General features: G+C 51.0%; 2 protein-coding genes across 3 annotated transcripts; both read left to right on the top strand.

The window, feature by feature from the left end:
* Nucleotides 1-2911: 2911 nt before the first annotated feature.
* MYL6B (myosin light chain 6B) lies at nt 2912-7349 on the top strand. Its single transcript, XM_030322899.2, has 8 exons — nt 2912-3175; nt 4580-4814; nt 5549-5576; nt 5810-5953; nt 6184-6357; nt 6855-6932; nt 7064-7129; nt 7239-7349. Exons 2-7 carry the CDS (start codon nt 4626-4628, stop codon nt 7090-7092), a joined length of 642 nt encoding a protein of 213 aa, XP_030178759.1. The 5' UTR covers nt 2912-3175; nt 4580-4625; the 3' UTR covers nt 7093-7129; nt 7239-7349.
* A 276-nt stretch (nt 7350-7625) lies between these two features.
* On the top strand, nt 7626-10804 carry MYL6 (myosin light chain 6). 2 transcript variants are annotated; one of them, XM_030322901.1, is made up of 7 exons: nt 7626-7708; nt 7961-7988; nt 8855-8998; nt 9227-9400; nt 9489-9566; nt 9861-9905; nt 10608-10804. In XM_030322901.1, the coding sequence occupies exons 1-6, from the start codon at nt 7706-7708 to the stop codon at nt 9887-9889; spliced, it is 456 nt and encodes a 151-aa protein (XP_030178761.1). In that variant the 5' UTR covers nt 7626-7705; the 3' UTR covers nt 9890-9905; nt 10608-10804. The 2 variants fall into 2 exon arrangements, with proteins under 2 accessions (XP_030178761.1, XP_030178760.1); XM_030322900.1 differs by lacking the exon at nt 9861-9905.
* The last annotated feature ends 910 nt before the right edge of the window (nt 10805-11714 follow it).

Here is an 11714-nt window from a genome sequence, read left to right on the forward strand (position 1 = left end):
GGGCAGAGAGAGAGGGAGACACAGAATCCGAAACAGGCTCCAGGCTCTGAGCTGTCAGCCCAGAGCCTGACGCGGGGCTCGAACTCACGGACCATGAGATCGTGACCTGGCCGAAGTCGGACGCTTAACCGACTGCGCCACCCAGGCGCCCCCCACTGCTGGGTTTTGTGGGCCAACTAAAGATTTAGTCTTTATCAGAATACATGGATGGATTCTAGGTAGATGACATGATCAAACGCACATTTTGAAAGATCACTCCTCTTATTAAAGCTGTACTTACCTATGTTAGTTTGTTCTCTGTCCTTCCCAGTAGCTAAAAAGATTCCAAATAGATTCCCAGGTCCTAACACAGACCTAGAGTCAGAATCTTTGGGGGCAGTCTGGAAGTCTGTCTGTTTACAAAGCTCCCAGGAGATGCTGAAGAACAGCTAAGTCTGAGATCCACTGTCTTAGAACATTAAAAAAATGAAACTTAGCATACAAATTTATTTTTTTGCTTGTATCTTACATCTAGTCTGGGCCTATAAAAATGGGTCTTGGAAAAGACTATAAACTACCCGTCTACCATAAAACATTCTTTTTATCCTCCTTCTTTCTATTATGGGTTACCATGAATACCACTTCCTGGTCAAAATGCCAAAGGACCGAAGATATTTTTCTTAACAAATTCTTTCCCATTTACATAGGAAATAATGTTCTCTCTTCCTAAATGATTATACATCTTAACACATTAGCTAGTGTTTAAAGAGCTAGTTAAGCTCTATGGGGTGAACCCACAATTACAATTAAGCTCTACAGGGTGAACCATAATTATTCAAGTAACTGAAGATCTATAGTGCTGTGTGATTCCTAAAGTTGTTCTATTAGGGTTTTGCTTTTTTTGTTTTGTTTTGTTTTTTAGAGAGCATGAGCAGGGAAGATGGTCAGGGTTGGAGGAGAGAGAGAAAATCTCAAGCAGGCTCCATGCTGGGGCTCAATCCCATGATGCTGGGATCATGACCTGAGCCAAAATCAAGAGTCAGACACTCCACCCACTAAGCCACCCAGTAGCCCTGTGCTATTAGGTTTTTTAATGTGCATTTTTCTTTTAAAGATGTGCCCTTCCCAATTATGTTCAAACTAATCTTAGAATAAATATGCAATAAAAAAAAACATATTAGTCACATGCTACACGAGAAAAAACAGATTTGTCACAGAAAATCCACATACAGGCTGTATAGATCACTTATGCCGAGTTAAGATCATGATCAGTTCAGTTTGCATTATTTATGATTAAAAGACAAGAATAGTACAAAAAATGAAGGACAGTCCTCCAATCTGTTTGCCAAGAGTCCTCATCTTTTCTCTTTGCTCTACTTCTCTATAAAGCAGACAAAAATGCCAGAAAGTCAGATGATGCCATAACTGCTTTAACTTGGCAAAATGCCAAAGAAGGCTACAGACAGACCAAGAGGAAGAGGGGAAAAAAAAATCAGATAAACTACCTCCTCCAAATCAACTACCGCAGACATTTTGAAGGACACAAAAAGGCATCTGTAATGCAGTTCTTCCCCAGCCTTGTAACCAAACACTTACGACAAATGTATTTCTTCTTGCTCCATCTCTTCATGCCTACTAATGATCCTTTACGGGTGTAAAATGGGGAAATGCCAACTGTTTCATATGTTGGGAAGATTAAAGGACATTTATTTCACGAACGCTTATATGCTACTTACTCTGTGCCAGGCTCTTCTATTTTACAGATATTAACACATCTAATCCTCCCAACAGCCCTATAAGGTAGGTACTACTATCCTTATTTTACAAATGGAGGAACTGAGGCACACATATATAACTAAACTTGCTTATCAGCAAATACCTGGCAGAACCTGGATTCCAATCTAAGTGGAGTAGTCTTGAGCTCATTTTTCCTTAGCTCCCCCTTTGCTACAGGAGATAATTTAGCCCCTCAATTGAGCAGTAAGGGCTTGCTGGACGCCTCCGGGGATAGTTGCTAATATCCCCCCCTCCCCCCCCCCCCCCCCCCCGCATCATCATTGTGGTTTCTGTCACACAAGCTATAGAAGAGTAGTACTCTTCGGAGCAGCTTTCCCCAACCAACAAACACCACTTACTACTGCCGGTGAAGTTCATTTAGGCCTCACCCTCCCGACCTCTTAGGGGCTTTCTACTCTGATCCTCTGTCTGCACGCCCACGTAGCCCCAGCCTCCAGCACCAATGGCGCGGTCACGACATTTACTGACTCGAGGCCTGACTGGGTTGGTTCCTTCCCAGCATGGGGGGTGGGGAGGGTGCTCTGATAATGGTGTGGGGAATGAGATGTCCAATGCTGGCAGAGATGTCACAGACTGAAGGGCTGGAGGGCTCAGCCCTCCAATTCCTGGCGGACCCGTGAGGTCCCGATGGGGTGCCGGATGCATACGCGTCAGCTGTATGGAGAAACTTCACCTCAGGAGAAACTGAGGCAGGAGACCAGGCTTAATTCCAAATCTTAACCTATACTTCAACTACCAGCTCATTTCAAAAAAAAAAAAAAAAAAAAAAAAAAAAAAGGAGGAGGAAGAGGAAGAAGAAGGTGAAAGAGAAGGAACAGAAGAAGAAAAGAAAAACTTTGAAGGTACTGTTCCAAGACACACAGCAACTCAGTAGCCTCTGCTCTCTACCAAATCACAAGAGTAAGAGAAGGAGACCGCACCCCTCTCTCCCGGCAATGCTTCCCATTGTGCCTTCCATCCAGCCGGCAGCGGCTTCAGCCTTCCCCCGGGTTCGGCGTTCTCCCACCGGCGGATCAAGGGAAGTATCCCAGCCCACACTAAGCGGGGAACTCACGGCTAAGCAAGGGAGATATCCTGGCAGGGGCGGGGGGGGGGGGTGTCGCACGGTTTTAGCGTCAGGGGAGGGGTCTGTAAATTGCTCATTGCCTTTTAGGTCTGGAACAAGAAGGGCGCCAAAAGATCTTGAATCACCAACCGCTGCCACCTGCCGGAAGCCACTGCTTGGGCGTGTTTCTCCAGCTGGAGAGAGGCATATCCCGTGAGCCCGCGAGCGCATCCCGTGAGCCCGCGGGCGTTCGAGGACTACGACTCCCGGCATGCTCCGAGGCCTCTGGGGTTAACCCTTCGGGACCCGCAGCCTCCCAGCGCCCCGCCTCCGCCCTTACCTGGATCCCGCAGGGTGAGTTTTTGGCAGCTGGGGAGGGATTCTTTCCTTTCATCTTTCCTTTCATTTAAGCTTTATTGAAGGTGTGCGTGTGTGTGTGTGTGTGTCTGTGTGATTGTGATGTATTCTGGAAGGGTGGAATGATTCTGATTTTTCTAAAATGGGACAATGTTCAGTAATGAGATTCAGACGCATTTTTGCAAGTGGAAGACCGGGCGCCAACTCTCTGAACCCCAGGATCTACGTGGAATCACTATCTTCCTCGGAATGCTGCCTAAATCCTTTTCTTCCTTACCCCTAGAACAAAAGTAGCTAGCAACACCTCCTGTATACCTATGGCCTCTGACTTAGACCCTACTCTAGTGTCCCCAGCAAGGTTTGGAAGCTAGCCCCAGAGTCAGGGTTTTTATTGTCCCTTTGGTTGGGAGATGAGTACCCGTGGAGCCCACAGGACCTCCCACATCCTCTCAGATTAAAGATTTTAGAATTTAGGCCCTTTGGGTCTCAGGGCCTTCCCTTCAGGTGCACCACAGAGTCCCTGTAGGTTCAGCAGGCACCCTGCCTTTGTCTGACTTGCATAACCATGAGCTTGTGGAAAAAGGTATGGGTGGTGGGCGTTAAGCCAGATCCTGGCCCCCACCCTCATCCTTAAGACAATCCTAGGAACAGGAGACAATGGGGGTGTCACACTCCTCTTTCTATTACTATTCTTTATCTATATTGTGCACAATTACAGTTCTGGGCTGGGAGGGAGGGGGACAGGGACTGTAGGTATTGGGGATTAATAGACTGTGGGGTCAACTACCCCTACTCCTCATCGGTGGTAAGAGAGGCTTTTTTCCCACCTTTTACTGCTCTTGGACCCCCCCCCCTTTTTAAAGATTTTATTTTTAAGTAGTCTCTACACCTAATGTGGGACTCAAACTCACAACCCCCAGATCAAGAGTCACATGCTCTATGGACTGAGCCAACCAGGTGTCCATCACAGACCCCACTTTAACAATTCCAGTTCATAAGGCCTCCCTCCCTGCCTCAGCCTTGAAGAATCTAAAGCTACTAGAAAAAAGGGCTACTCTGTGCCAGGGGGTTGAGGCCTGGAATGCCTGGATTCCCTTTTTTGCTTCACCCCTGTATCAATGTCTGTCACTGGCAAGCATCCTATCCTTATCCCAGAGGTTAACTCCCCCATTCTGGACAGTTTCTGGCTTCCGTCCCCTGCCCCCAAAGGGGCCATTGTTCTGGCCAGCATTTGGGGCTGAGTGAACAGAAAAGAGAAGACCTTGGGGCAGGAGTCCTGAACCATAGGAGTCCAGGACAGGCCAGCATATCTCTCCTCTATCTCACCCTCCCCACCGCCAACTGGCTCCCTGCCCCTGCCCCCGCCCCTTGACATCCCAGACTCCCTGGCTATTTAAACAGAGATGGGTGCCCCCATCGGCACACTGTCCTTTGGCCACCGGACATCATGCCTCCCAAGAAGGATGTTCCTATGAAGAAACCAGCAGGACCCTCTATTTCCAAGCCTGCTGCCAAACCAGCAGCAGGGGCTCCTCCAGCCAAGACCAAGGCTGAGCCAGCACCAGCACCAGCACCAGCTGTCCCTCCAGCCCCTCAGAAAACCCAGGAGCCCCCCATCGATCTCTCCAAAGTGGTGGTGAGTCCCAGGAAAGTGAGGAAGGGATTTGGAAGGGGTGGTACAGGGTGGGAAACAGCCTAGGGGATTGGGGTATCTGGAAGATAGGGAGTCAGCAGCATTGGAATGATATTGGAGATTCCTCTCAGTCTCCCATTTGGAAGCATCAGGCTTATGACTCTGATGTTGTCTTTGTTGTTCTCTCCCTATAAACTATAATGTGTGTGGGTACATGCACACATGCATACACACACTCTCTCTCTCACTGACCCCCTTGCTGGAGGCAGGGATTGTGACATGGGGAACATCTGGGTTCTGAGGACAATTTCAAGGTGAAGGGAGGGAGCTGCTGCCTGTGCCTGACTGACTGTTCAATTCTAAAAGCCACAGCTCTGAACCCCAGGAGGGAAGGCTGAAAAGGACAGACTTGTTAGACAATCACAGCTGGGGGCCAGGGGTAAATTTAGCCTTTGTTCAGCCCCCAGTTATGTGAGGGATGCAGGGCTCAGGGCACTGGAGGGAGGGGAACAGGTGGCATGGGATTAACCCTGTTCCCAGGAAACCCTCCCCCCATAATTCCTCCTCTTGGGATTCTCCCAAGGTCCAGAGCTGGGAATGGGACTGAGGTGGCTGGGCTCCCAGCCTGGTCTCTTTGGGCCCCTCCCCAGAAGTGGCTGCCAGTTGGTTGGGAGGAGTGCTGGAAACAGATTGAATGAGCCCTGTCATCCCTCCTCACCTGCTCTTTTCTTCCACAGATCGAGTTTAACAAGGACCAGCTGGAGGGTGAGGAGAAGCTGGTCCCTTAAGCCCTACTGTCTAGTCCCAAGCCCATGGTCAGATCCTTTTTCTGTTCCCCTAACTCCGGTCCCAACCTTAAAACTTTCCATGTTAGTCGTCTTTGTGTCTATTCTGCCCAGCTTTAGCACATAGTTTCTGAACCTACTTTCTGTCGGGGGGTGGGGGTGGGGGGTGGATGGGAACCTCTGGTCAACACTGACTCGCTCCTTATACTTCAGAGTTCAAGGAGGCCTTTGAGCTGTTTGATCGAGTGGGGGATGGCAAGATCCTGTATGGCCAGTGTGGGGACGTGATGAGGGCCCTGGGCCAGAACCCCACCAACGCCGAGGTGCTCAAGGTCCTGGGGAATCCCAAGAGTGATGGTGAGGGGGATGCCTGGAACAGTGCGAGTTTTCAATGTGGTGGTGGAACTGAGGAATGTTGGCAAGGTCGCAAAGGATGCTGGGGTGGGTCTCTGGACTTAAAAAACTGTCAAACACAAGATAGAAAAACATCCTGGATGTTGAACAGAATGAAAGCCTTCGTGGTGAGAATGGGAGCTGGGTCCAAGGTGACTCTACAGTGACCTCTCCCTCCCCTTTCTAACTTCCAGAGCTGAAGTCCCGGCGTGTGGACTTCGAAACTTTCTTGCCCATGCTCCAGGCGGTAGCCAAAAACCGGGGCCAAGGCACATATGAGGACTACCTGGAGGGCCTTCGGGTGTTTGACAAAGAGGGGAACGGCAAAGTCATGGGAGCAGAGCTCAGACATGTCCTCACTACCCTGGGTGAGGCAAGGACCAGAACTCCTGTGGGTTGGAGAGAAGGGGGTGGACCAAGAAGGTTAGCCAAATAGGCAGAGCCAGGGAAGAATAATGGTCCTGTAGGTCATGGGCAGAAGACTGGGAAGGTCAGAGGGGGCAGAATCTAAAGGGCTTCTTCCTGCAGAAGGTAAAGTGAGGGTAGATGCGGATGCCTCCCAAAGGACAGAGGAAAGGGGATGAGCTGATTTTCTGTTGTGAAAGAGATGCTTGTACTCTGTGATTTGGTAGCCCCTTAACCCTCTGGAATTCAGTTTCCCTCTGTCAGGGCTCATGCAGGTGAAATGGAAAGCAAGATGGAGGAACACATTCAAGGTGTTAGCATTACAAGGAGAGGATTCCTTCGGGGTTCTGTTGCTATGAACCAAGTATTCAAGGGTGGGAGAAGAGAAGCTATCATCCAGAAGAGAGTGGCCTGGTTTGGGAGGGAGGGCAGGCACTAAAATGCTGTGTCTGTGGCTCAGGAGAGAGGATGACCGAAGAGGAGGTGGAGACTGTTCTGGCAGGACATGAGGACAGCAATGGCTGCATCAACTACGAAGGTGAGGGGACAGGGGAGAGGAGGCAGAAGGCTCGCGGTATGTGGATGGGGGGACCAAGGGCCTGGATTATCTAAAATCAGATGGATTATCCAAGGGCCTGCTTCTGAACCCCTCTTGCTTCCTCTCTGCAGCCTTCCTGAAGCACATCCTAAGCGTCTGAGCTCTACTGGTACGGCCCTCCCACTCCGACTGGGGAGGCAAGTTTCCTATCCTTCCCTCAGTCTGGGTAGAAAAGTAGGGAAGTGCGTTTTCATGTCCTGGGGCGCGAGCGCGACAGGCCTTGGCAACTTTCATCTTTTTCCACAGATGCAGTGGGGCCAGACACTGCCCCTCCCCCCTTCCCCGGCAGGCGGAAGCACGTTCCTGCCACTGGGAGGCCACCTATTGTTTCAAAATAAAGACACAGTTCAACCCTCCCTTGGCGTCCGACTCTTGCTTTCTTCAGAGGTGGGGAGGGAAGGGAGGGTTCTCCTCTCCCCAATCCGATATCCTCTGATCTTCCTGCTGCAAGGAGGAGCAGATTCCTTGTGCCCTACCGGATCCACTTCTGCAGTTTCTTCCCCTCAGGTAGGGCTATTCTAGAGGAAGGAGAAGCAGCGGGCCCCGCCCACCTCATTACTAATGTAGCAATATTATCTGCATAAGGCCAGACCAGGATTCTTATTGGCCGGATCAGCTGAGGGTGACGTCATTGGAACGTACGAAGACTAGGGTTGGGCCGGGAGCCGGAGCCATTACCGCAGGAAAAGGTCCCGCAGAGCAGAGCAGTCAAGATGGTGGGGCCCGGGGCCTGGAAGGATGAGCGGGATGTGGGGCAAGAGGCGGGAAGTCGGGGGTAGGGGCTTGCAAAGGGAACCTGAGGGCTTGGAAGGTCGGAGGTGGGGTTGGAAAGTTTGGGGGCCTGTCCTGCCGGGAAGTGAGTGAGTCCCCAGCATGGAACAGGAGTTAGTGGTTCAGTTTGTGGGACTGGGATAGAAGCTTGGGGGTTTGGAGTTCAGATGCTGACCGCTCCCCTCTTCTCTGAGCAGTGTGACTTCACCGAGGATCAAACTGCAGGTAGGTAATCTCTGACCCCTACTGAGGTCATGCTTAGGGATTGGGACCCCCGCCTCTAGCACCTATCCCATAACCCCACCTGTCATCTCTTCAGTACCCGCAGGGAAGCACTTCCTGGATTCCCTTCTCATTCTGGATCCTCCATTTTCTTTTCTCACTCTTTCTTCCTCCCTCCCCTTGCACTCTAGATTCGAGCCCCAAGCCCCGGGTGAGTTTTAGGTGGTGTGGGTGTGTGAAACAACTTGGTCACCTAATGCCTGCTGTGTGTGGAGCTTGGGGAGGGTGTATTAAGTTGCCTGCACTCCTCTGTCCCTTAATCAGCTTCTGCCTCTTTTCTCCTCCTGTGATAACTCCCCTCCCCCAGCTTGGATTTGTGAAGATTGTAAAAAGCAGTGACCTGGAATTTTGTGAAACTGGGGACGGGGAATTTGCCGAGGATACTTCATAGTTGTATCCTCCGAATGTCTCTTTCTGTACAGTAGGGGTGGGAAGTGGCAGGCTGGGATGACCCCTGTCCCAGGCTGCTGCTCCCACTTCCTTATAAGGACAGGACCCAGACAGGGCGGTGGCAAATTCCTGCCCTGAGTAGAGTTGTGAGGAGGCTGGGCAGGCTTGCTGTAGGCAGAGGGGGCGTGTAAATGGATGTTACCACTCTGCCAAGGCGGGGGAAGAAGGCTGTGTCATTATGTGGGACACCTGAGTTGGGAGACAGGGACATTAGATCCCTGTTAGTGGACTTCAGTGTACAGTGGTATAAATATCTGGTTTCCTCAGCATGATCAATGTTCACTGGGCAGAAGGGGATGTCAGGGAGGTTTTGGGTTAACCCCCACATGCCCAGTGCTGATGTGTATCTGAATCTTCAGAGTTCAAGGAAGCCTTCCAGTTGTTTGACCGAACAGGGGATGGCAAGATCCTGTACAGCCAATGCGGGGACGTAATGAGGGCCCTGGGCCAGAACCCCACCAACGCCGAGGTGCTCAAGGTCCTGGGGAATCCCAAGAGTGATGGTGAGGGTCTTCAAGAACAATTTCTCAGTGTGGTAATGGGCCTACAGTTCTTCAGCTGAGAGCTTCCCTTTATCTTCGTAGGCCCAGAACTCAAGCAGGTTTGTCTCAACTAGCAAATCCCACTGATCTCTCCTGCCTTGTGTGGGAGCTGCCTGCTCACTTGTGATCCCTGTAGTCTCCTCAGTTCTGAGAACCTGTGTGACTTTCCTTCCACCTTCTTTATGGCAGAGATGAATGTGAAGGTGCTGGACTTTGAACACTTCCTGCCCATGCTGCAGACTGTGGCCAAGAACAAGGACCAGGGCACCTACGAGGACTATGTCGAAGGCCTTCGGGTGTTTGACAAGGAAGGGAATGGCACTGTCATGGGTGCTGAAATCCGGCATGTCCTTGTCACGCTGGGTAAGGCTCTGCCCTTGCTCTTTGAGCAGTGCCGCCTGATAACACACCTGCTACCCAGTTCCCAAAATGTTTTTCTTTCCCTCTGCAGGTGAGAAGATGACAGAGGAAGAAGTAGAGATGCTGGTGGCAGGACATGAGGACAGCAATGGTTGTATCAACTATGAAGGTGAGGGATGAATTGGGGCTCTTGTGGAGAAAGCAGTTGTATCAGCAGGTCACGCCCAGTATTTGAGGCTTTCTCTGTCCCTGGGCTCCAAAAAGAACGAGGCAAGGGGCAGGGCCCAGCCCAGCCCAGGAGTGGGAGGCCACAGGGGTATGACAAGAAAGGAAGGGGTAATGTGTGAAGGGTGGGGAAAGAATGGGAAGTAAAATAAAGGGAATGTCTGTTCCCCCACCACCTGACCCCTTCACCCCATGTCTGTGTCTTGTCTTCACCATTAATGTCTCTTCCTTCCTGCAGCATTTGTGAGGCATATCCTGTCGGGGTGACGGGCCCATGGGGCGGGTACGGCTCCTCCCAGCCTCCCCTTCTCTAGTTGTCCTCCCTGGTGTTTTTCTTCCCAACCTTTGCTCTCTAGCCCCTGCCCTTCCCCTACTACCATCTGACTTCCTCCTAGCATGTTTCTGCATGGAGCTGACTGGGGAGGGGAGGGGTTCCTCAAAGAGGAAGACAGCCTGGGGGTGTGGTACCTCCTTTTCTCCTAAAATGGGCTCTGAGGTTTTGCTCATAGGGCCCAGGGTGCTGGTGTCTGGGAACTCACACCAGCCTGTCTCCGTCTTGCTTCAGGGTGATCCTTTGGCCCTGGCGCACAGGTGGTTGGCATAGGGGGTTTGGTTGCCTGCCCCATTGTGCTGCTATAGCTCAATAGTCTTTTCTTTTTCCTTCTGCTGGGCAGCTTGGAGGTACCCTAACCCATACCTCTGTCTTCTCCTGCCAATGGCTGACAGTAGCTGTAGGTGTAGTTGAGAACTTTCCTGCCTCTGCTGTGTTCTTGCTGCTCGGGGAGAGGGTGGGGAAGCTAACAGCTGGTGGGAGGGAAGCTGGGGGCTGAGAGAACTGGGAAGACCCAAGGTGGCCTCTACAAACCCAAGGTTGGGTTCTGTGGGCACGTTCTTATGCTACCTTTGTGGTCTTGTGGTCTGCTGGCCCCTGGTGGACCCCTCCCCTTGCCCTACTCCCTGGCTCACCCCTCTCTTCTATCCACAGAGCTCGTCCGCATGGTGCTGAATGGCTGAGGATGTTCCTGGTGTGCCCAAGCCCCATACCTTCCCCTGTGTTGATACTGTGCATGTAGCTCTAAAGGCCTCCTAGGTCCTCTTGTCACAAGCACTTTTGCTAGCTTGTCTCTCTTGGATGTTATTTGCATTCAGCATTCACCAAATAAACTTGCTCTGTGCCCCTAAGTGTGGTTCTGCTTTCCTTCCCAAGCAGGGTGGAGGGGGAGAGAGGGTCAATAGACCAGGGGTTGGGAAAGCTGGGAAAGGGCTTGAAGGATCCATCTTTGTCATTGAAAAAATGCTGGCCCCATTCATTTATGCTACAAAGGCTACCCCTTGGGGGATTAAAGAAGCCATAAATCCCTGTAGGACCAAGACTGGCCACCCTCGTTCTATCCTATCCAGCTGAGTCCTCTCCTAGCCCTCCAGCTGGCTAAACCCAGCCTTTACCCTCCCAAGCACTGAAGTCCTTTTGTGGAGAAAGCCCAGGGAGTGTCTGAATGGAGCTAAAGCCAGGCCATATTAGCACAGCCTGAGCCTGTCCGTCACCTTGGCAGGGCTAGGGGCCAATAATAACAAGTCTGTGAGATGCCTGCCTTCTTCCCGCCTAATAAGGGAAGGAATGGAGCCATTACTTCTGAAAGGATAAGTATTCAAAATCTCCAGGTTGTGAGGATGTCCTTCCAAGTCTCAAACAGCTATTTTTAGGGCAGGTGAGAGCCTCTGCCCAGCTCCCATACCAGTGCACAGACCTGACCGCTGTGCTGCCTTTAGCCTGTTGTGGAGAGAGGCCCAGTATCTGTGCCTGGCTTGCTCAGTGCCTCTCCAGCCCAGGTGCGAGCCCCTGGGAAGGACTCCTGGAAGACTTCCCCCCCAGCCCAATCCCACTGCCTGACAGCCACAGGTAAGAACACAGAAGGCATTCACAAGATGGAACTGAAAGCAAATTAATTTATAAAAAAAAAAAAAAAAAAAAAAAAAGAAAGAAAAAAGAAAAAGAAAACAAAAGAAAAGAAAAGAAAAAAATTTACAGAAAACTTTTGAACAGAAGAAAGGTGCGAAGACGCAGAGGAAGAGAAACACGGGACGTGAGGAA

Source organism: Lynx canadensis, chromosome B4, assembly GCF_007474595.2.
Source record: "Lynx canadensis isolate LIC74 chromosome B4, mLynCan4.pri.v2, whole genome shotgun sequence".
Classification (NCBI taxonomy): domain Eukaryota; kingdom Metazoa; phylum Chordata; class Mammalia; order Carnivora; family Felidae; genus Lynx; species Lynx canadensis.

Coding starts and splice junctions, on each gene's coding strand:
- MYL6 (XM_030322901.1), top strand. Junction 7,989..8,854: donor CACCGAGGATCAAACTGCAG/GTAGGTAATCTC, acceptor CTGAATCTTCAG/AGTTCAAGGAAGCCTTCCAG. Junction 8,999..9,226: donor GGGGAATCCCAAGAGTGATG/GTGAGGGTCTTC, acceptor TCTTTATGGCAG/AGATGAATGTGAAGGTGCTG.
- MYL6B (XM_030322899.2), top strand. CDS start 4,626: ATGCCTCCCAAGAAGGATGTTCCTATGAAGAAACCAGCAGGACCCTCT. Junction 5,577..5,809: donor TAACAAGGACCAGCTGGAGG/GTGAGGAGAAGC, acceptor CTTATACTTCAG/AGTTCAAGGAGGCCTTTGAG. Junction 6,933..7,063: donor TGGCTGCATCAACTACGAAG/GTGAGGGGACAG, acceptor TCCTCTCTGCAG/CCTTCCTGAAGCACATCCTA.